Raw genomic sequence first — 23274 nt, forward strand, 5'->3', positions numbered from 1 at the left:
GCGTGAGTCTTGGGGATGAATGTTGGTGACGCGGGTCGTGCTTTAAACTGGCGGTATGTTGCAGGTACATAATATTCATATTTATGTTGCAACAGCCAAGTTATAGATGTTTTCCAATGTGGGACGATTATCATGGAGTGTCTCCCACTGCATATGTAATGCTGCCATATGTTTGTGAAGACCAATGATATACAGTAATTCCATCACAAGGCCTATTTCTCTTTACACCTGCATTTAAAAAGATATTTGATGAAGAATTTAATGTGTTTCTTGTTGTACAAAGTGATGGAAATTTGTCAAAACAAAACCCTCACAATCATAGAAACAAAGCTGTAGTGATATTATGAATACACATCTACTTTGAGTTCATACTTGCTGGTCGTGTCGCCTTAGAGAAATACTAACATGCACAATGTTCAGAGCCTCAACAGCTGTTCTAAATATGTTTTTAATAGGAATGGGTTTGCAATTGATGGGAGGTTTGAACATTGGCACAGAATTGGCATCACTTCTTACTGTTCAATTTGTTCAAGGGAGAACTGGATAGTTTTCTGAAAATTTCAGAGATGTATGGTTTAGAAAAACTGAATTTTTTTAGGTACTTACAAACCAGCACCTACTTTAATAAGGATATTAAAACAAAGGAGAAATGTGATGCCAATGTCATTGATATATTTATTGACATATATTCTGGAGCTGCCCAGCCATTCAGCCATACTGGCAGGTGGTAATGCAAGTAATACAAACTGTTTTTGCAGTTGGATTTGACTGTTCCTTTTCCAGTTTATTCAGATCACCTGAAGGTGCAGGACACATATTTGCTAAAGATATGACTAGCAGCCAGCAAAAAAGCTGTAACACGAAAATGGCTGCAAGCCGAGCCTCCAACAGAGTACTGATATTCAAAATATGGAGACAATGACTTTCTCGCTGAATCTACGGTTTGATACATTTTTGAAGTTTTGGGAAAAATGGATTGTGTTTGTGACCTCACAGGATCATCACTGATCTGTTATTGGGTGAATTGACATGTATTTCCATCAGTGTACCATCAGCATAAATGTATAGGGGACCAACTTTTTGTTCCATGTATGTATGTTTGTCTTATTGTATGTGTGTCTCTTTAAAAAATAAAGTATATAAAAAAAAGGAATGGGTTTGCAATATGTTGTTGTGACACAAGGATTTAAAGTGTATTGCTCAAAAACTGACTCACAGCCCAGTTCGTCAACTTTTGTCCCCACCTTCCTTATGCAATATAATCTTGTTTGTTGTGTTCTGTTTGTTAAATACTTAGTACATGTTTGAATTTAAAAAAGACAACAAAAGAGTCTGTTTGTTTATTATATACATTTTTGTTTGGTTTTCAGGAAAGCAGCTACATTTCCACCATCTCAATGGCGGACGGCAGCGTTCCAAGCTTCAAGGTATTGAAATATGTTATTCATATGGATGTTTGGTTTGCACAATGTATGGTATGTTAAACTGCCATATGTGGGAGTTAAGCCTGAGATCTGAATGCCATCATGAGTTCAGAGCACATACCCCCAGTAGCTGCTCCAGCTGCAGCATCTTGATGATTCTTTGGCTTGCTGACATTCAAAAAAACTCCCGGTTGCTCCACATAGAAGATACTCCAGCTCTGCTTCTTACCCTCATGGTGCCAGGAGCAGCACTGCGAGGCCTCGAGAGCCACGGTCATCCAACTGTGTTCTTATTGTGACAGTAAACACATGACAAACTAATCCAATGGATATTCCAGCGCTTTGAGAAAAAGAAAAAAAAAGAAGTCCACTTGCTGTCACCCTGAGTGAGCCTTTTCTAAGCAAGTCAGTTTAGCTTTCCTCTTTAAACAGAATACCGTCTGTATTGTCGCCATTTTTTTAAGGGGAAGGACACAACCAGTGTCCACTCCTGTACTCCTTCTCCCTCCTGCAGCAGCCTGCTCAGCAGAATCCACTTTCCCAGCTCACGCTAAGTAGCTGCAGCTTTGCTTGTTTTCTGGCCCTGAATGCAGCAGACAGCAGGCTCAGGTGGAGATTAGGGTGGACGTGTGCAGACACACTCAGACGCACATTCACAGGGATGAGTGTTGGCTTTGGTTTGGAGAATGGAGACGAGCATTAGCAGAGAAGACACACTTGTATGAAAAAAAAAGGAACAATGAAACGAGTATATTAATATACATGTACATTCATATGTGTATATTGATACGCATATGAGCGTTCGATGTGACACTGAAAAGATAATCAAAGACAACATGAACAAATAAAGTACATCAGAAAAAAAAAGTGCATTACGGACCACTTTCCCTCTGTGTTGTACTGTGGTCGCCCTCCACTTTCCACTACTGTAATCTGGGATTACGGTGCCAACCAACATTCTGCACCGGGACAGAGGGGATAAAGAGCCAGTCTAATCCCAGCCAAGTGGAACAGATACAAATCTGAATGGCAGAACAGGAAAACGTGTCTCCTCAGAGGAAGGATCAGCTAACTCGGTGTTGCCGAACAGCAGGAGAGGACACCACTTGTTCCTGATAGATATGACACATAATATTTCTCAACCTGCTGCTGCTACTGCAGCGCCACAAAGGTAGCATGGGGACAAGTGAGTGACGCAGAGGCTGGACTGAGATCTAAGCCCCCTCAATGCTAATTTGATGCGATTCCTTTCTGTTTTTAACCGTGACCTTTGACCTATAAATGGGCTGGTTGAAAAGATGACAGCTTCACTACTGATTCAAGTGATGTAGCACCCTTCTTTCATTCCAGTTCCTTTCTGTCTGGCTCTGTCTCATTCATGTGACTGGTGGCTGGTTTTGCAGCAGTCGGGTCACTGTGGACTGTGGCTCCCGTTGCTGGAGGCAGTCAATTAATTAGTCACACAGCGCCCCCTGCTGGTGTATCACAGATTGCAACAAAAGTATATAAGTCTGATGAATGACAATTCCCTTATGCTTTGCATAGCAGGAACACAAAGGTAATTAAAAAAAGGGTACATTTTAGATGTGTATTGTTTGCCATCTGTGGAGATGCTGCCACAGTAAAGGTAGTGTTTCTGTCTTTCCAGAATGGAGACCTCAATGTTGCATGTCCACCTTGTCCTTTAACTATTTCCTCTGCTGCTGTTGTCCTGTGACCAGGCAGCCGACCTGGTCATCGAGCTGTCCTCCACTCCAAAGACCAAACGGGACGATGCAGCCTTCGGGACCGTCTTCACTGACCACATGCTGACCATAGAGTGGAGTGCGAGTGAGGGCCGGCAGCCTCCGCTCATCAAGCCCTTTGGGAACCTGTCACTCCACCCGGCCTGTTCGTCACTACACTACGGCATACAGACAGGAGGCATTCAGACTAACCTTTATACCTTTTAGCGCCAAAGGGTTTTATATGTCGTCTCCTGCTGCATTCTGACAGGAGGCAAAGGAAAAGTCTGGATGACGGTTTCAGCATTTTCAAAGCATAAAAAAAATCAAACTAGTTACAGCACACATGAAGTAAATATGAAGACGAACAACTGGCAGAATCTGTATTTTTTTTTAAAGTATTTAAAGCATTTCATCACATTGCACCAAATGCATAACGGATGTTTGAATACACAGAAACCAAACTCAGTTAGATTCTCAACCAGGGCAGTAACTAGCATTGAGGCCACTGAGGTCACAAGGTCCTATTTTATCTGGGAGTTTTACTCTTTTAGCAACCTGGTTGCATGGTGATTGTTATACAGGATATTTTCAGTGTGTGAATTTGACTACTTATATGACACTTGCAAAAACACTTTTACTAAATGTATAAATCATTTCGTATTTACACCAGAATTGTATTCCTGATAGCATGGATAGGGTTTTGAAACAGACCTTGCTTTATTATAACTTACTAATCATTTATTAGTTTCATACAACATAGATTTTTGGAAGAATTTCCTTAAAATAACTTCTCCACACATGTAATTAGAAAACATATATAATTGGCCATGTAACTGAGAGATAAAATACTAAAAAACATAATGATTTAAAAAAAACGTTTTGGTGCCTTGGGTGGATGTATGACCTCATGACCTCAGTATATCTTACATCTTGACTGCGGCCCTGATCTCAACCCTCTTCTCCTCTCTTCTCCTCTCTTCTCGCCAGCTGTTTGAAGGGTTGAAGGCGTTTCGTGGGGATGACAACCAACTGCGTCTCTTCAGACCGATGCTCAACATGAACCGCATGTCCAACACTGGTAAGAGAGCTTGCCTCCCCGTAAGATGGATGTGCAGAGTGAATGGCTCCCCCAATCCACCTACTTTCTGCTCACCTCTCTCTTTCTCCTCCCTCCTCCAGGCCTTTGATCAGTCAGAGTTTCTGGAGTGCATCAGGCGCCTGGTAGAGATCGACCAGGACTGGGTTCCTCACTCGGATTCGGCCAGTCTGTACATCAGACCGACGTTCCTTGGCACTGAGGTAAGGAGGACAGAGACGGGTTGCTATGTATATGTGGACACAGACGGTTATGTTCTTTTTTAACCAAATTACATTTCATTTTCATTGCTGTGTGTTTACGTGTCCATCGCAGCAATCTCTGGGTATAAAGAAGGCCGCCAATGCCTTGCTGTATGTGATCTTGTGTGCAGTGGGCTCTTACTTCAACTGTGAGACCGAGGGTCTGTCCTTGTGGGCCGACCTAAAGTACACACAGGCCTGGAAAGGAGGGGCTGGAAACTACAAGATGGGCGGGTGTGTAGGCGCATACTGCATTCATGTTTGAGTTTTTATTGAACTGCACTATTACTGCCAAGCTTTTGATAGTTCTGCCCCAATAAAAACATGAAATATTCTTGTGTTCGCACAGTCTTTCACTGAATTCAAACATTGCAACTGTCTGTTGTTTTGGTGTTCTGCAGAAACTACGGGTGTTCTTTGTTCGCCCAGGATGAAGCAGAGGATCATGGGTGCCAGCAGGTGTTGTGGCTCTACGGGGAGGACCACCAGATCACCGAGGCAGGCACCATGAACATCTTCCTGCATTGGATCAATGAGGATGGAGGTCAGTTGCCTGACCAGAACCTGTTGTGTTTTGCTGCAGGCGAAGGGGTCAAAGGTTTAACTTCCACATGCACCACAAATGCAAAACATATAACATATACACATAAAAAAAAACGTTTTACAGATGCGCTTGACAGAACAATGTCACTCTAACATAATTGCATACTGGATCTTCAGTAATAGTAGTAGGTTTTTAGTTTTGTATAGGTTTTTCTTTGTTCTATTGATTACTTTATTATTTTACAGAGGAGGAACTTGCAACTCCACCACTGGACGGCATCATACTCCCAGGTGTGACCCGACAGAGCATCCTGGAACTGACTGGGAAATGGGTGAGAAAGACAAAAGCCATAAAGGTCATCATGCTTGGATAAATATTACAAATTAGTCATCGCATTCCCTCCGGTCCCTCTGTGCCCAGGGGGAGTTTAAGGTGACTGAACGCTACCTGACCATGAGCCAGCTGTGCTCTGCTCTGAAGCAGCTGCGGGTCAAAGACCTATTTGGCTCCGGTACTGCCTGCATGATCTGTCCCATCGGACACATTGTTTACCAGGGAGAGGTAAGAGAGCGCAGCAGACTTATTGCTTGTATTTAATCCAGTTTACCGTTGCATATTTAATTGAATTGTAAAACATTTTCTTCAAGCAATTCATTCTTTTTCATGTAGTCTAATCTCAATATAAATAAAATAATGCATAAAACCATTAAAAACAGCAACTTTACACTTATGCACTTCCTTTTTAATTGGAATAAATAAATATGATGTTTTAATCAGCGAAGTTTAGAGGTGCTGTAGGCAGACTTTATTACCTTAGGATAGAACCAGGCTAGCTGTTTGCCCTTGTTTCCAGTTTTTATGCTAAGCTAAGCTAAACTGCTGCTAGCTAAAGCCTCAGTCTCAAACTTTAAGTCTCTTTCCACTTTGCCTTCTCATCTTCTGCTTTCCGTACACAGACTCCTTTTATTTGAGTTAAATTGTAAAAAGGTTATGCTATCTTTATGGATTACATGTTTCATATTAAAAATAGATTTTACTGTATTACTGCATGTGACTAGTTTTTTAGATGCTTAGTGCTTTGAAGACTGAGGCTGTGAGTCTCTTGTGCACACACGGGCAGTTTCATCTTCAGAAGGTTGGAAGAACCCTGTGGCTTCTTGCTTAGTTCCATAATATGTTTACTTTATATTCTATGTTCTCATGATTTATTTTGCAACGAGTGCATTATCAGCGCCGATTAAATGATCAAAATGTTTTGTTTTTGTGTGTCTCAGAACTTGCACATCCCATGTCAGGACAATGACTCACAGTTGGCTTCACGGATAGCAAAGGAACTCATGGATATACAGGTTGGTGCGCACACACACACACACACACACACACACACACACACACACACACACACTAAATAAACATGTGTTACTATTGCATGACAGACGTCAGTACAGCTGAACAATATATCTGTTTCTGAACACGATGGTGAACAACTAAAGAAAAGATGACATCAAACAGACTTAATGCGCAATAATATAACTGAAAAGATTTTTCTCCAAAGCAAAAGAACCTATATTGAAAGAAAAGTGAACAAAAAGTATAAACAGTATATACAAGTGGCATGATCTGTTACACAATGTTTATTCAAAATGTTGCCTTTAACTAATGCATATATATGTATAATATGGATCATCTCTGTGGACATAAAACTATACTGATATTTTCACAGGACTTGTATGAGTCTCATGCATGATTATCCATCTAAGCTTCTTCTTGTATAACGTCAAGATGTAATTTTGATCGCATTAAACTATTTAAACTTTTTACATCGATGTTGTTTCGCTTTTGTCCATGAATTGAACATTAGAGTTTATTAGACACACACACACACACACACACACACACACACACACACACACACACACACACACACACACACACACAGATGTTTCTCCCTCTCTCAGTAACAGCTGGTTGAACATCTGTGTTCTGTACACTCCTGTCACCCTCAGGACTCTATTTCCATGCAGTAATAGGTAACTTGAATGAAGTGTTCAGTGATATGATTTTCGGAGATGGAAGCGCAAGTGACAGCAGTTTTAGTCGCAAATGACTGTCACATAGAAATAGAAACGTTTCCCCATTAAATTAAAAATATGGTCGAGGAAAGGCAACACCCAACAAAATCAAATATTCACTCCAAATATTAACTTATCTCTTCATAATTTAATTACTGGACTGCTATCACAGTGGTTATTATGTAACTCAATGAGATCAAAGTATTTAGTTGTTATTTCTTTTAACCCCCATTGGTCCTCATTGTACACCCACTGCCTGCAAGTACATAATAAGTGAATTATCATGTTAGGTAATGAGTAATGACTTAGTAATATTGTACATAGCCTAAGAACCCTGCACCTCTACAGTGGTTTGCGCGCCACAGGTTTAAACAGATTCATAATGTTCTTTGCTGAAGGCTCAATTTGTGTTAATGAGCGTGTTATGTATCGCTGACTTTCTGTTATTGTGCTGTGTAATGAGCCTATTATTAGTAGGGGCGTGATGAGCTTGAATGTGATCCTCATTTTCTCACTTGTACTTGGAAAGGCCCGCATATGGTTGAGATCTCTATCAGACTAAGAAGGTCTCGGAACAGCGTACACCAAATATTTCCTCCTTTTCAGGGAGGGGTCACAACAAATATCAACATAAACCAAATTCCTATCTGACCACACACAAAACCTTTTCCATTCTCTTTCATGGAAGTGAAGTCAATGCTGAAGTACTTTAAACTTGCATTCTTTCTAATGGTCATCAGTACCTGTTTTTATTTTACTGAAGCCCTTTCACAGTGTGTCCATTTCATGAAAGTTAATTTCACCATTTTAGTAGACTAAAAATGTCTGATTATATTATATATATACATTATATGGACAAAAAACAAGATGGAGACGGACAAAATGCTGAATTCAAGGCTTCATAACCGTATTCCACAAACCAAAGGGTGATGTCATAGTGACTATGGCCAAGCCACAAAAATCCTGAAGGCCAGTCCACTAAACTAATCTATAACTGTCTCAGTTCAGTGATATTAAATACCTTCCCTCCAGGTTAAAAGACTGCAAAAAGCCTTGCCTTTACTGCATATTTAAATAAACTTTTGAGGTACTTATACTTGACTTGAGGTTTTTAATAATGCTACTTTATTCTTCTCTCCTATATTTAAGAGGGAAATAACGTAGTTTTTACTCTACTATATGTATTTAACAACTGTGGCTACTTTTCAGATTAGACTTTAACATAAGAAGCATGATGATACATTATGAAATACATTTCCATTCTAAACTTCTCAGACGGTTTCATGTAAATAAGGCCCAATGAGGAGAACTTATTACAAGACAAATGTCTTGCATGAATACAGATATGAGCAGCAGGACACTTTTCTTTTTTTCTACTCCATTAATCATCTAATGGCCACCTGATATATATCTTGTATAAAATACTAAAGACTAGCTACGCCTGGACCAGCTTCACCAGTAAAGCGCCACCTGTACATTGATGCATCACTATTAAACTATAATAATGTAACACATACTGATAATTAGTCACATGGGTCATTTTCCTGCAGAATGAGCACTTTAAGTACATTTAGCCGAAAATAATTTGGTGTTTTTAATTGAGTGGGATTTTAAATGCATAACAGTTACTTCTAATGGAGTATTTTGCCGATCTGAACGCTTCTTCAGCCGCCGCTTAGAATCCATGACTGAACTGAACGGATTTTAAATCTGTAAAGAGATTTGGAATTTCTGATTTCTCAACGTTTTCCTAAATATCTCAGAACTAAAGGTCAGTGTGCCCTTGCCTACTTGTTTCGATCGACCAACTGATTATGAATCATAAACTTTGACTGCATGGTCTCCCTGCAGACTCAGGCGTCCAGAGGACATGAGCCGACAGTGTCCTCTGGGTTTCATTTTGAGAATCTTCCTGATCTCCTGCATGTCCTCTAAACACTGTGATCCGTTGGCGTGGCTTATCTCTTCAACTCGTGACTTTTGCTTTGTCTCCCTTTCTCTTGCTCCGTTTACTTTCTGTGTTTTTGTTGTTCTGTGTTTCTGGTCAGGAGATTAGCATATCGGCACTCTCCATCAGCCTCGGCCTCGTGATGTGTGTTCTCAATGTGTTAACCACATCTTTACATCCGATAACATCTCTCCTAAGTCGACAGTGCTTCACAGAGGGGGAGAGCGGAGGAGAGAGAGAGCGACGGTTGCTGGCCTAATGGTGGAGTGTGGAGAGTTGGAGATAGGGGCAAGACAAACTCCTGAATTCTCTCATTAAGCTCGCTGTAATTGCACAAACCCAATTATTGCCTCAGCCTTTTGTGATCTTCAAAGCCAAGATGCTGCAAATGAAGCCTCGAACAAGTGGGAGAGGAGGAGGAGGAGGAGGAAGAAGAGTTGTGGAGGAGGAGGGGGGCGGCGGCGGCGGCGAAGCTTAATGAACAATAAAATCGACAAAACGCTGGAAAACGCTGCGCTCCTTCCGCAGCGCTGGTAAAGCTGTTGACATTTCATTTGGAGGGAAGCGGTGCAGTGTTATCCCCCCCCCCACACACACACACAGACACACACACTCCTCCTCCCGCCCATCTCGAAGACAACATTGTGCCACAAACAAACGAGTGGTCTGAGGCAGCAGATGAAAGATGGGTTTACTAAGTCGCCCTGCTGTTCCTCTTTCAAGTTAATTAGAAATCACATTCTTTTGTTTCCCCTTCGCAGGCGCTTATTTACTTTCTCACTTCGACCATTAGAACAAATTTGCAACATGAGACACAAATAATTGGATTTGCCTCTGCGGCTGTCACGGATTGGGGAACATTTTGTTTTGATTTTTATTCTAGTGCCTTTGCTCTGTTGTGTTGTGTTCCGTCGGTGGCTGAGTTTGCAGATTTGCTCACGGATATTTGATTTCACATTTTGGATTTGTGTTTTGCTCGCAATTAGGCGGCGAGAGAAGTTTGGTGCTTTGCGACGTGCGATTTCTGTCGGGGCCCCCGGAGAAAATCTCTTGTGACCTTTCCACGACCTTTGTTTGTTCTCTTACAGCACGGACGCACGCCCAGCGACTGGACTTTCCTGGTGTAGCGGCGAAGAAGAGGCCTGAAACCGCCACCTGCACACGGACCAGCGTGTGCACGAGGAGGTCATACCATCATGCAACGACCAAAGGCTATCGTACACTTTGCATTCATAAAAAAAAACAATATGTAACAAGGTTTTATGCAATATTTGCATATAGATCATGCTGGCTCTGCGGTGAGTGTGTCATACACATTTGTCCCCTTTTAAGATTAAATTAATGACAAGCACACAACTGTCCAACATAATTAACTAAAGTAGGCTAATGTCTCATGCAATAGTGCACAATAACTTACAGTCGCTTTTTCCGCTGCTTTCCAACCAGCATGCAGGATTCAGCTGTGTTTGGGATGAAACATGAAAAGAGAAATCATAAGTGAGATGTTATAGTTACAGAGAATTTCACATCACTTGTGCAAAGTTACAAAGCATCTACACAAGGACTGGTTTAACTAATGAACTAATCTGATGGGTATAGTGGAAGCATTGGGCTGCCTCAAAGTTTTACAATGAACCTCAGTTTAGAAAGGACAGTTTCCTATGATATTGTTTCAGAAGTCATGCTGATGTTTCTGAATTTGAGTCTGTTGTATTATAAACAGAAACATTTTAAATATTTAGAATCTGCAGACGGGGCATTGCGAACATCACCTTTTGGCAAGAGCATCAAACTAATGTCACAGAAAACTGGAAGTAGCATCCAGTAGTTTCTTCACTACCCCAGAAGTACACCACTACTCTAGAAATAGTTTTTAAAATGGCCCAAAGTGTGTGTGAATGCAGATGATTACAGATCAGTGGTGTCTCTTACTGTAAATATGACACAAGATCTGACCAGCGCACATGTGAACTCATTTTAAAGGGATGTTCCATATGAATACTGCAAGGCTTTATGGTGATTATTATTATATAATGGATTTTTCCCTGTTAGTTCAAATACTATGTTAAAAAGAGAGCTTGTGACTGCTTGTACTATGCACTGTATGAGTATTGTGGGAAGGAAGGGCAGGGCACTGGTGGGGGTTGTCACACTCTAAAACTTTGTGTTTGTTATGGCGGTGACTATCGTTCTACTTTCTCAAATTAAAACAGTTGACATCAACAACAAAAATGTTAAAGAGGGCATTTCCACCTCAGGAACTTCCCCAGAGGACCAAGCACCGTTTCAAGAACTAAACTGGCATTTGGACCAGAGGAACCAGAGTCTAAGTTTGGTTCCTGCATGATAGTTCCAGGTGCAATAAAAGTCCCCACTCAGAGAGGCGTACTTTCCAAAGGTTTGGGACCTTTAGGAGTGAGCCAGGCTCTGCAGAGCACCTCCACCATCCGTAATGATGCTGAGGAGTGTTTTCCTGCCACCCTATGCACACACTCTGGAGAACCTGGAACAGAACCAAAGTCATCAGCATAATGGAGTCATAACAGAAAGCCATCAAAGCAGAGAGCCCTTGGCTGTTTTGGTCTGCACACACACACACACACACACACACACACACACACACACACACACACACACACACACACACACACACACACACACACACACACACACATGCAACATATTCAGGGTACACTGTACTAGTTTGAAAATGAAAACTCAGGATGCTGTGTCCACTCTGAAATTCATGCCTCATTAACTGAGGTCTTGTCTGTGTTTCTGCCTCTATGCGTGCAATGGATGTCCATATGTGTGTGTGTATGATGAGTGTGTGTATGTGTGTGTGTGTGTGTGTGTGTGTGTGTGTGTGTGTGTGTGTGTGTGTGCGCGCGCGCGCGCGCGCAAGTGGGTGCCCAGTTGCGTGCTGGATGATTTTTGGCTCTTTGTGAAGACAGCTCATTTTGGCACGAGCTCTTTCCTTGTGTGCAGTGGCACAGCTGGTGTAGAACGCACACACACACACACACACACACACACACACACAAAAACACATAGGCCTACTTCAAAATGCCAAACGCCATCTAGCCCGCTTAATCTAGGCCACTGGTGAAATTACCACAGCGTGTATCTCAGTGTCTAAATTCCTTTATTTTCCTTTCCACTCTTGGCTTTTCCTTGCAATTAAAAGCCCACATCAGTTTGTTTAATGATCATCAGCTATAAATCAAGCTCCTCACTCCATCATTCGCCCACAGGGATCGTTCAAATTACATCTCAGCTAATGTACATGACATGGAGACAGGTGAGGTGATTGTTTAAGGGCTTGTTGAACGTTGTGCTGAAAACCATCCCAGGAGCACGAAACAGCGAATTTGAGTTGCTATTTTATTGATATGCACGTTGGACAAATGTTGATTGCTCATGGGGTGCCGAGACAATAATGCATAACTATGTGAAAGTGTTGAAGTAACTCTGATGGTGTGAAGTAATGGAGACTCTGGCATTGAGTGGATTTAACACAGTCAGAGGTTACACTCTGATCTATCTTTGGCACATTTGCCATCGCAGTAGTGATATCATATTGTACTGAAATCTTCGCTATAGACCCTTTTTCCTGCCAACATCACGATTTGGCTATTACAATGTTGGCTGGAGGAAAACACAAACCACCTCAGAGTAGTGGGCTGACTTATTTTTGGGGTTACTTTGCGGTGTAGGTATCTGCTGCCAATGCTGGAAGAGCAACTTTTAGTTATAGTTATAGTTATGGGCATCCAAAGATTCAACACCCTCAGTTTCTCTCTTTGGTTTCTCTATCAGGTGTGTAAATGTCTGGGCCATTGAGTCAGCAAACTTGGTTGCATTGGTGAAAGTTAACTTTCTCAAGTAACACTCAGAGCGTGAGCAACTGTACATATTCAGAGAAACTCGTATTTTCTTCAGCTTTTGTTCGACAACAAGCCAACAGAACCTTCTAGCCAGCGTTAGCTGACGTGTTAAGGGAATTATTCTGCCTCCAGAAACACGCTGCCCACAAAAGGAGGTCACTTTTCTTAGTAACAGAAAAGTGCTCTGTTGTTCACCCCCTTTAATACAAGGTATTGGCTTATATTCGACTCACCAGATTTACCTAATAAACTGGTACTCATTGTAATAGAGCTATGGAGAACTGCCAACTTTGTACCAACATAAAACTTGCTTTTTCATCTGATTACAGGATGGGAAACTCAACAAAAAAATGATCAAGAGAATACAGTCCTTCATGATGTGCACTGCATTGTTTTCTTTGTTCCATCTCTTATACACACACATCCAAACATACATAAATGTATATCAGTTCAATTCATTAATCTTTATTGGCCCATTAGTCCAGTATATATTGCCAAAGTATATCTCTCCCTCCATTTCTCCCAGCTCGTAGTATTCTTCCCTCCAGCTCCTCCACCTCTTTTATTCTTTCTCTCCCTCACGGAGAGCAGGGACCCCGGCAGGCCGCTCCCATTCAGCCGGAGGACGCCGATGATGTTTTAATTGTCACTTCTTGTTAAGGCGGCCTTGACATTCACGCGGGGGACAGAGGGGAGGCGGTCGCTGTAATCAGAGGAAATGGAGAGAGAGAGAGAAAGAGAGAGAGAGAGAGAGAGAGATGGCACCCATTCAGCTACTAAGAGTGGTGTTTGGCTCAGAGCAGTGTGCCTCCTTCCCTCTCTTCCCTCTCTCTCACCCCGCCGGGGCATGATCTGATTTGACAAGCGCAACGCTGTCATCTTGAGTTTGTCCAATTTGAAATTCTAATTAATGAACTCGGCGCCACTTTGTGTTTTTGTCGTTGTTGTGCTCTTCCTCCCCTCTTCTCCTTCCTTCCCAGGCCAGTTTGTCTTCTATTTGTCTTTTCTTTACCCTTCCCTCGGTCCTCGATTCTTCTTCTTCTTCTTCGGAGGCGGTGTGACTGCAGAGGCCGCTCTGGGTGAGATTGTGGTCTCACACCATAACAGATGATATCAGTGGCTCTGGGTCACCCAATTAGAATCAAACTGTGTTTGTGTGTTCTGTGAGTGCGTTTATATGTGTGTGTCTACGTGTCGTGTTTCTATCAGCATCCCTAATGAGGAAGCGAAGTGAGAGGGGAGCGATGGCCGCTGATGCTGAAGGGCATGAGGAGTGGTCAGTCTCTCTTTCCAGAACTTCACACTTCTACTGAATACACTCAGAGGAAAAAGGCGGCCTGCATTCATGCACAAGAAATCAACACGTGTCCAGAAAGTTTGTCACTCAGAAAGCGTAAGTCAGCGGGTCATTCAGAGTCTGGAAAGACCTCGTTAGAAACAAGCAGCCGCAAGACTGGGAAAACCCAGTAAACCACAGTAGCGTGCATGTACATAAGAGGGTGACGAGTCAGAAGAAAAAGTGTCTCAGGAACATGTTGGGCCGCCAAAACCAACCCTGTGTCCTATAAATGAACGAGGACATGGTTTTAAATAAGCATAGTCTGCTAAATGTTCACTGACAAGATTGAACATTTATTGACCATATCATATCCACTGTTGCAGTATAATATCCACTCGCAGCAAACTTGATTCATATTTTTAAGATGATACTTAAAAACAAAACAAAAGCCAAATATTCCCACTATAGTGTTGTAGTTTTAAAGAACCAAAACCACTTTCCCTCAAAGTGTTTTTGTTCTCTAAATCTAACAACGCGCTGGTCTTAAGCATCTCAGTCCTGCACTTAGTACACCCGCCATCCACTTCTGTGTGGCACAACAACAGGAAAGGAATCTGCGGGTGAACATACAGTAATCCGTGCAGCAACTGGAGCAATGGGGGAGCAAATGAGTTGTAATTAATGTAATGTTCAGGAGACAGCTTTGCCAGATCCGCTCCAAGTCTCTGGAACTCAACTAGAGGAATCCTACAAAAGCCAGTCCCTCATTTAGTGTTCTGATGGCATCATTTTAATTCCCATCACACAATTCATGGACTCCCCTGCAGGCTGTGTGGACGCACCTGCACGCGCTGTGCTCACACTTCCTTCCTCGTTCCTTTACTTTGCCACAAGAACCCCTTTTTTTGGGGGGTTGAGCATCTCCTGTACTGCACAGAGCTATGTCTTTCTTCATCAGCAGGTGGTGCTAGCAGCCTACAAACCATAGGCCTCAACAAAGCTCTGCTTTAGGAAGGAGAGGGTGGAGGTGGAGGTGGGGGGGCAGGGAGATAGAAAGAGAGAAAACAGGGGAGAGGGAGTTTTTGGAGGCCTGCCAATCATGATGAAAAACCACTGCAGAACTAATCTATTTCCACGGCCGTCCTAATCCAGCAACACAACGGTGGCATCATTTAATCACAAAATCATCATCACCACCATCACCATCATCACCCTCATCCTCTCCCTCCCCCTCCGCTGCATTAATAAAAAATGTATTTTATATATTTATTTCTTTTGCAAATAAGAGCTCGTGATTAAGAGCAGATTAGCGAGCGCGCCTTCAGACGGACAGACAGACCGTGATGGGTTTTGTTAACACGAGAGTAACACTGGGTGTCAGTTGTGTGCGTCTGACACTACATCAACGTTATCCCCCTGCCGCTCATGTTATCGCTCTTGGCTTAGAGTTTTAGGGGACTTTTTAACAGCAGCGCTGCTTAAGAGCTTAGAGTAAATGGATGGATGGATGGATAGATGGATGGATGAAGATCAGGCGTACACACATGCACAGAGAGATCAGTGTCACTCACACAGCTTCAGAGCCAAAGCCTGATTTGCTTTGTGGTAAAAGCTGTTTTATTTCTCGTCAGTGTTGTAATGGAGACGCTCCGCTGTCACGCAGCACTTGAAGTCTCATTTTGTACCGAGGGCGAGAAAGATCTGCCATTTTGCTGCTCGGGTATTCACCTCGGTCTGTACTAATTGCATCAGATTTTATTAGACGCCATTTTTCTGATGGTCAGGTTTTTGTGGTTGAATGCAGTAAAGCAAACGAGTTAGAGATGTGACATGTATATTTATTATATATGTATTGATGATGTGTTTTGCCTTTGTGATTAAAGGATGATTTTCTGAACCTTTCATCCCTTCCAACACTAGAAGGTCAGTGAGCTCATGTTAGGGACTGTATGCAAATTATTAAAGGGTTGTAGGAAATGAGAGATATTAAAATTTTGCTGAAGGGAAGAGGAGTAAAATAAAGAATGAATAAGATATTCAGTAAACAGGAGGCATTCTTTTGTTATGCTTGACATTATTTGGGGAAATTGCTAATTGCACCTCAGTGTGCCTCTCGGTCTCTATGTGAAAATGATATCTCATTAACATGTTAAGGTTTAAATTAAAGCACAGCATCTATTTTTCTCTGTGCACCTTTGTGGGGAGATCGATTGCAATCTTTCTCTTCGTCAAGGAGCCAAATTAAAGGGTCTTTAAAAAGTGAAACATCATTTTCAGCCCTTATCATTTTTCATACAGTCTCTTACTGCTCAAGATTAATGCCTTCTTCGTTTTTCCGTGCCATAAAGCAACCGAGCAGATTTTTCAAATAAAATTAGACGAGATGACTCACAACATAAGATGCGGAGTGGAGGCTGCCAATCTTCGTGCCAAAGCTGTTTGTTCATGATTATTCTAACAATGTCTGAAAATTGAAATGGAAATGATTTTATTTTTAGATAAACAAAGCGCGGTTAATATTAAAAACCTCTCCGGGCTTTCGCGTTCAGTCCCTGTGGGCGAAGCATGTACTTTATTCGCAGGTGGGCACATTTTGTCTTGGAATGCAGGACACCTTCTTATTATTCAGTGGTGTGTTGAATATTCCAGTGTGTGTGTGTGTGCGTGTGTGCATGTGTGTGTGTGTGTGTTTGTGTATCAAAAGGAGACGTCGGTCCTGACGGTGAGTAATGTTCTCCAGGCCTGGCGGCTGGCAATGCTCTGTCTCCCTGCAGGTGGGAGTGAGTCACACACACACACACACACACGCACACACACACACTCTAACACGCACAAGCAGTGCCACTCGTTTCATGCTGACCACCTCAATGTGCCAGCCCAGCGACCATAGCGGCCAACTGGCCAATGAACAACTGTCTGTCTGTCTGCAGAGCAACAGCACATACCACCACAGCAGCCAGAGAGGCTCTCTCACTCATTCTGTTTCTCTCTCTCTCTAACACACACACACACACACACACACACACACACACACACATAGTCATTCTCTCTCATTACTCACACAAGTCTGACACATCCCTGTCAAATGCCAACTCACATTAAGGTGGAGAGAAGGTACCTTTCTCTCTGTTTGTTCCGTCTACCGGTCTTTATATATGTGGTTTCTTCTCAAAAGTCAAATTCAAGCTGCTCTACTGAACAAGTTTAAAACGTAAACGGCATTAAATCAAGGTATTGATGCATTAAAAACATACATACCTCGTTGTGGCTTTTAGGATTCTTAATTGATTTTGGGTCCAATTCCTTTCAGCAGTTTACTGTTATTCTTCTTCTCATTGTAAAGGGGCATTGCACTATTTAAAATGCTTTGTCAATGCACTGAATATGGGTTATTCATAATATAGAGAGAGACCTGACTACAAAATCTATAAATGCATTTTACTGGAGGTGTCTCTTGACATCGGTGACGACATCATTTCCCCTTGTTGCTCCTTCTCTCTCCATCGTTTAGTTTTCTCCCATGACTATATATTTTCATATTTCATGAAATGCTTTTTGTCTGTGCAGTGTAGATTTTTGTTGACATTTAACATGACCTGATGTCTGGGTGGAGTCCAAATGTCCTTTAGGAAGTTGGTTAAAATCGAAAAACTTCCTCTTTGACTGCACAGGCCTCACAAATCACCATCATCATCACGCCTACCTGACGGGTCTGTCTGTCAACTGCAAGTCTTGCATTAACAAAGAACTGTGCTGTCTGTGTGTGTGTGTGTGTGTGTGTGTGTGTGTGTGTGTGTGTTGGAGAGACTGCTGTGTGTGTGTGACACCCTTTTCCATCATTTGCTAATCAGATATCATAATTTGCTCCAGCAGATTATTAAAATATGTCTGCCGGTATTTGTATCACTCCATCGCGGTTGAGTAAACGACGATGTGACAGGCATGGATAACCAACCAGACGTGGCTCTGTGTGTGTGTGTGTGTGTGTGTGTGTGTGTGTGTGTGTGTGTGTGTGTGTGTGTGTGTGTGTGTGTGTGTTTAAGGGTCCTTTAATGATGTTCTGTGGAATCGGCGATGTATGGTGGCCTCTGAGCGCAGATAAAACAGTTAAACACAGTAATTGCCATTTACTCTCAGCTGGGCTCGCGTTCCCATGGGAGAGCACAGCGCTCGGTGGGTACCACACACACACACACACACACACACACACACACACTCGCTCTTATATGAGAGCATTTCATTTCCAGCAGCCCGTCTTCTGTCCTGGCTCTGGAAGGGCTTGTCCTGAACGTATATATGCTGCTGTCCACAGTTGAGGTCTCTCAGCCATCATCAATATTACACTCTGCCCCGGGGCAGCTGAAGGTTTCTGGTTTGCTTTACTCCTCGCTCTCTTTTCTCCCTCCCTCTCTCTCCTCCAAATGAGGGGGAGGTTCATTCTCCTTCGTCTTATCCACAAATCAGTTTGTCTTCTATTTTAATATCAAGCCTGTTTGTTGACTTTTGCTGCATATTAAAGAAAGCTCTGACTTAGAACATTCCTATGTGTGTGTGTGTGTGTGTATATGAAAGAGAGAGAGAAAGAGAGAGAGAGAGAGGTGTGTTTCCTGATGTATAAATTAAGAGCACATAACTTCTCCTCCAGGTCACTGAAACAACATAGCCTTCACCCGCCTGCCAAGCATGAATGTGGGGTGCAGAGAGGGACATAAATGACCCATTGTGTGTGTGTGTGTGTGTGTGTGTGTGTGTGTGTGTGTGTGTGTGTGTGTGTGTGTGTTTTAGCCTGTTAACGTGTGGTCATTTACATGTGTCAATACAAACGTGTGTGTGCGGAGTGTATGTGTTTCTGCATGTGTTTGAGCATGTATTTTTATAAAGCGTGCATGTGTGTGTGTGTGTGTGTGTGTGTGTGTGTGTGTGTGTGTGTGTGTATGGTGGGTCTGACTGTGTTTCTCAGTGTGTGTGATTAGGTGATCGCTGCTTTATATTCCCCACAGAGGAATAAAGAGAGTATTTCCCCTGAAAAAACAACGGCGCACAAAGGGTCCTTTGACAAAGCAGTGTGTGTGTGTGTGTGTGTGTGTGTGTGTGTGTGTGTGTGTGTGTTCGAGCAAAGAGGGGGGTTCTTGGCGGTCCTGGTCTTGGACCCTCTGAACTCCCCTCAGCTGTGACCCACTGCTAAGCGAGGCTTGACAATGACTTGTATGTGTGTGCAAAGACAACATTACTGGTAAAGACACATCTCTATTCTCACACTGCCGTGCATCTTTTAACACATCGATGATGCCGTCTGCGAGTCCGGTGCGTCTGTGCTGTTTTGAGTCCATTCACAGTTTTTTGGTGCGTTCCAGTCGACCCCGCTGTCGTGCACATTCTCTCAGTCTGCTTCTTCCTCCATTTCACAGAATCCCCTTTTAAAAAAAAAGAACAAAAAAAGTTCAGGACTTGTTGAATTTCAGCTGTGAGTTTTTCCCCGTGGCTTGAGAAGCCAATAAAAATGATGTTATATCCCTTTAAAGGAAGGCAGAACATGACTCGCATGCCATAACATGTTTACCATATAAGGCGACTGTATAGACTATATATAGTTGGTAAATGTAAGTCAAAAAAACGTTTTCCCACTTTGAAACCGCACATGATTTCATCGAAAGCCCAAACGTCCCAGCGTGCATTCGTGGATCTGTGTGGCGCTGGAGACCGTGGAAAAAGTCACACAACTCCACACACAAATGTAACCTGCTGTGTTCATTTGTTAAACGGTTTTACATGTGTTTGAATCGCTTTGTATTTGTGTGTAGGTTGGATTTTGAAACCTATTTAACTCCCTATTGTCCTTCAGAGGTTTACACAGTGTAATCCCCTTCAGGATGACCCTGACCACTACCGTGTAAAAGTGACCGCCCTGTTCACCAGGTGTCAGAAATCAAACTCCTAAATCAATAGTGGTGCTCTTCCTCACTGGGACCGTGCTTTGTGCTTAAGTCTGTTATCTCGTTTGTGTGAGATGTTCCCCTCCTTCCTCTTCGCTGAGACACCACCATGGCAATTACGGTTATATTTCTGCATTACAATCTCGACTAATGCAGGCTTAAACATTGCATGGACGACATCTCCTTCTCATGAGACAGAGGGAAATGTTCGTTCCCTCCTCTCTTCTTTCATCATTTCTCTCTCTCTCCGCCTCCCTCACCTTCGCTGTCAAGGTATAATGCCACGTTGCACCAGTGTCACCAAGTGTTAATACCATAGCTGTCATCACAAAATCCCACGTCTCCTGCCCCGGCCGCTCTCCGCACCCTTTATTCATCTATATCTCCTTTCACATCAAAGGTTACTGCACCTCCATCCCTCCCCTTTTGAGAGAGACAACGATTAGTGAAAAGGCAGACAGACTGACAAACAGACAAATATATAGATAGATGCTTTCCATTTCCCCCCGGAGATCAACACTGTACCACACACAGGCAGGCACACAGGGGGATTATTTGGGAAAATTCCAGGGCATTTGTTCCAGAGTGGCACCGCGGGCCTCCGAACACCGGCGATTCAGCTAATGTCACTGTGTGAAAGCATCAATCTATCAACAAAACCCTACTTTGTAGGTCAAAAGGCTTTCAGCGTCGCAGAAAAAGACGGGCGGAAAAAAAGGAAAACAACGGCGCCACATTTCACCGGCATGTGAGAGAAAGAGTCTCGAGTGAGACTGAAAGGAGAAAATTGTTACCATTACCTTGGAAAGGCAAAGAAAGTACAGAATAGGAGAACGAGAAGGAATAATCAGGATGATTTTTCTGCCAGATGCCGCTGCTCCCTTGCATTATCAAAATTGATCGTGACTATAATTTAACGGGGGTGGATACTGGGAAAATAAATAGGAACACATATCAAACACTGTGATATTGTTGCAGTTAAGTGGCTTTTTTCTTCTTTTCTTTTTTTTTGACTGCGGAGCGATGCCATTCTGCGCTTTTTGTGTGTGTAATTGTAGCCGGCGAAGGAGACTCATGGACCTGATTACGATCACATAACCCCTCTTTTGTGTATGTATGTTGCACTTCGGTCAGAAGACGAGTTTACATACATGCATATTGACCTCCTTCATATTGAAACAAAGTCTTTGCAATGCTGTTCAGACCATGGTCATATTTAAAAACGTACCTTTTGACCTACAAGTCCATACTTTTTTCGGTCGTCATACGTCTCCTTTTCCCTGCATGTGAGCTGTTCTTGTGCAAAGCAAGGGGAAGTTTTCATACCTGCACCTTTTGACCTGAAGATGCACCATCTCACAGAGAAGGGCCTCAGAAGGAGACATGTCAGAGTCGAAACAAGCGAGATGACATCAACCAAAGAAACAGATGACACACGCATGAGCCCACGCACAAACACACACCTCTCTGCCCGCCAGAGGTACATTATCGGCAGCAGGAAGTCCCATGCAGACACTTCCTGTTGGTCGCAGGAACAATGGGCATTGTCGCAGTCCGCTCCACTCTGATACGGCGTGACCTCACCTCCGCGCCTCGGCTGACAATAAATCCTCCACCTTTAAACGGAACAAGCGATGATAGATTAACAAGGTGACGGCGCCAAAAAGCGCAAAGAAAACAGCAGCGGGGTTAAAAATGGTCAAATGCGTAAGATCGAGGCCAAAGCTGCAAACAGGATGAATTGTACGGTCGGTTGTTCTCATATTCTATTTTTGCGACGTTTTTTTGTCTTTCTAAAATGTTACAATTGTTTGTTTTGAAAACAGGTGTTTCCAATTTAGCCTCAAACGCCCCGGCGCCGAACTCCTGCACAGACAAGGCCGACAGACAATGCAGTCACTGGAGCCCTCAAGCACTGAGCTGAGATGTTTCAAACTACTGGCGTGTCGAGCAGGAGCTTCTAGCGGTATCTTCTCCAGCTGCCTCCACGAGGGGAAAGTCCCACGCAGTCTTTCTCACTGTGTGCACTTAACCAATTCATTTAAACAGACTTTGAGCCGGCAGACATGATGGCGCTGGTTGACGTGACAATGGGCTGTGATCGTGAGGCACTGGCTATTCTTTGTGGAGCATCTTAACACACACACTTTGCATTTCCAAATGTTGTGGTTGACATAAAATAGCTCCAACATGAAAGTGCTCACAGGGAGGGCTGTGGACCATCTTGAGTAACTGGGTCATGATTTTTGGAAAGAGACGTTTTTTTGCACGAAGTCCCGATATACTGGAGAGACGTCATCTCTTCTGCCGGCATCTCCAAAACTATGCAACTCACACCAGAACAATCTTGACCGATAAAAAGCTCCATAGGTAAAAGGAAAAGTATGTGCTTTTGATTTTGGGGTCCCTTTGACATTGTTATCTGGTTTGGATTATGCCACTGACAATAGATCACAGGGAGACTTCCTGTGTGCGTTTTGGATAAAGTTTGTTTGTTGAGGAACTCCAGCATGCACATGGAGCTTGTTTTTCCAGAGTGAAGACTCTCACAGCTGGGGAGTGAGTTGTGTGAAGATCTCAGCAGGTGCAATGCCTTGCTCAGTCAGCATTTCAGCCCAAGCTGCACAGAAGGAGGTGAGAATGTTACGTGTCGTAAAAAGCAAAAGTAGTCAAAATGGCCTCGTGGGCCAAACAATGGGGGTCATGGGTCAAATTTTGGAGTCATGCCCGTGTCTCAATGAAGAACTGGAACGTTGCTGAAACCAGCTGGTGTTTCCCAGAAAGAAACCGCAGTTATAGGTAATATGATCGCGATGGAGTGAGTTCACATGGAGCTTGCATACGTGTAGCCGCACAGGAGGAAGGAACCAGGCGTAACACATACACTCCTCCAGACAATCCAGGGATTCAAACAACATGAAATCGATAGCAACCGTATATATATATATTTTTTTTTAATCTCGATAACATATTGAGAGAGAGACGGAGAGAAAGAAAGCGCATTGTGTTCATTAATCAGCTGATGACACAGCTCCAGTGGCCTTGAAGTGGGAAATAATGGAACTCAACCAAGCTCCCTTACCTTATGTTTAGCATGATCCTCGAGGGTGTTGGAAAAGGGT

The 23274-nt window shown here is 42.9% G+C and overlaps 1 protein-coding gene across 1 annotated transcript; it reads left to right on the plus strand.

Moving 5' to 3' along the window:
* Positions 1–1397: 1397 nt before the first annotated feature.
* On the plus strand, positions 1398–10180 carry bcat1 (branched chain amino-acid transaminase 1, cytosolic; the record flags this gene model as incomplete). The annotated part of the gene is made up of 10 exons (XM_079235912.1): positions 1398–1427; positions 3146–3340; positions 4139–4249; positions 4331–4450; positions 4563–4723; positions 4891–5033; positions 5279–5364; positions 5454–5594; positions 6308–6382; positions 10142–10180. The coding sequence occupies 10 exons, from the start codon at positions 1398–1400 to the stop codon at positions 10178–10180; spliced, it is 1101 nt and encodes a 366-aa protein (XP_079092038.1).
* Between the last annotated feature and the right edge of the window lie 13094 nt (positions 10181–23274).

This window comes from Taurulus bubalis (assembly GCF_910589615.1).
Source record: "Taurulus bubalis genome assembly, chromosome: 20".
NCBI lineage: Eukaryota > Metazoa > Chordata > Actinopteri > Perciformes > Cottidae > Taurulus > Taurulus bubalis.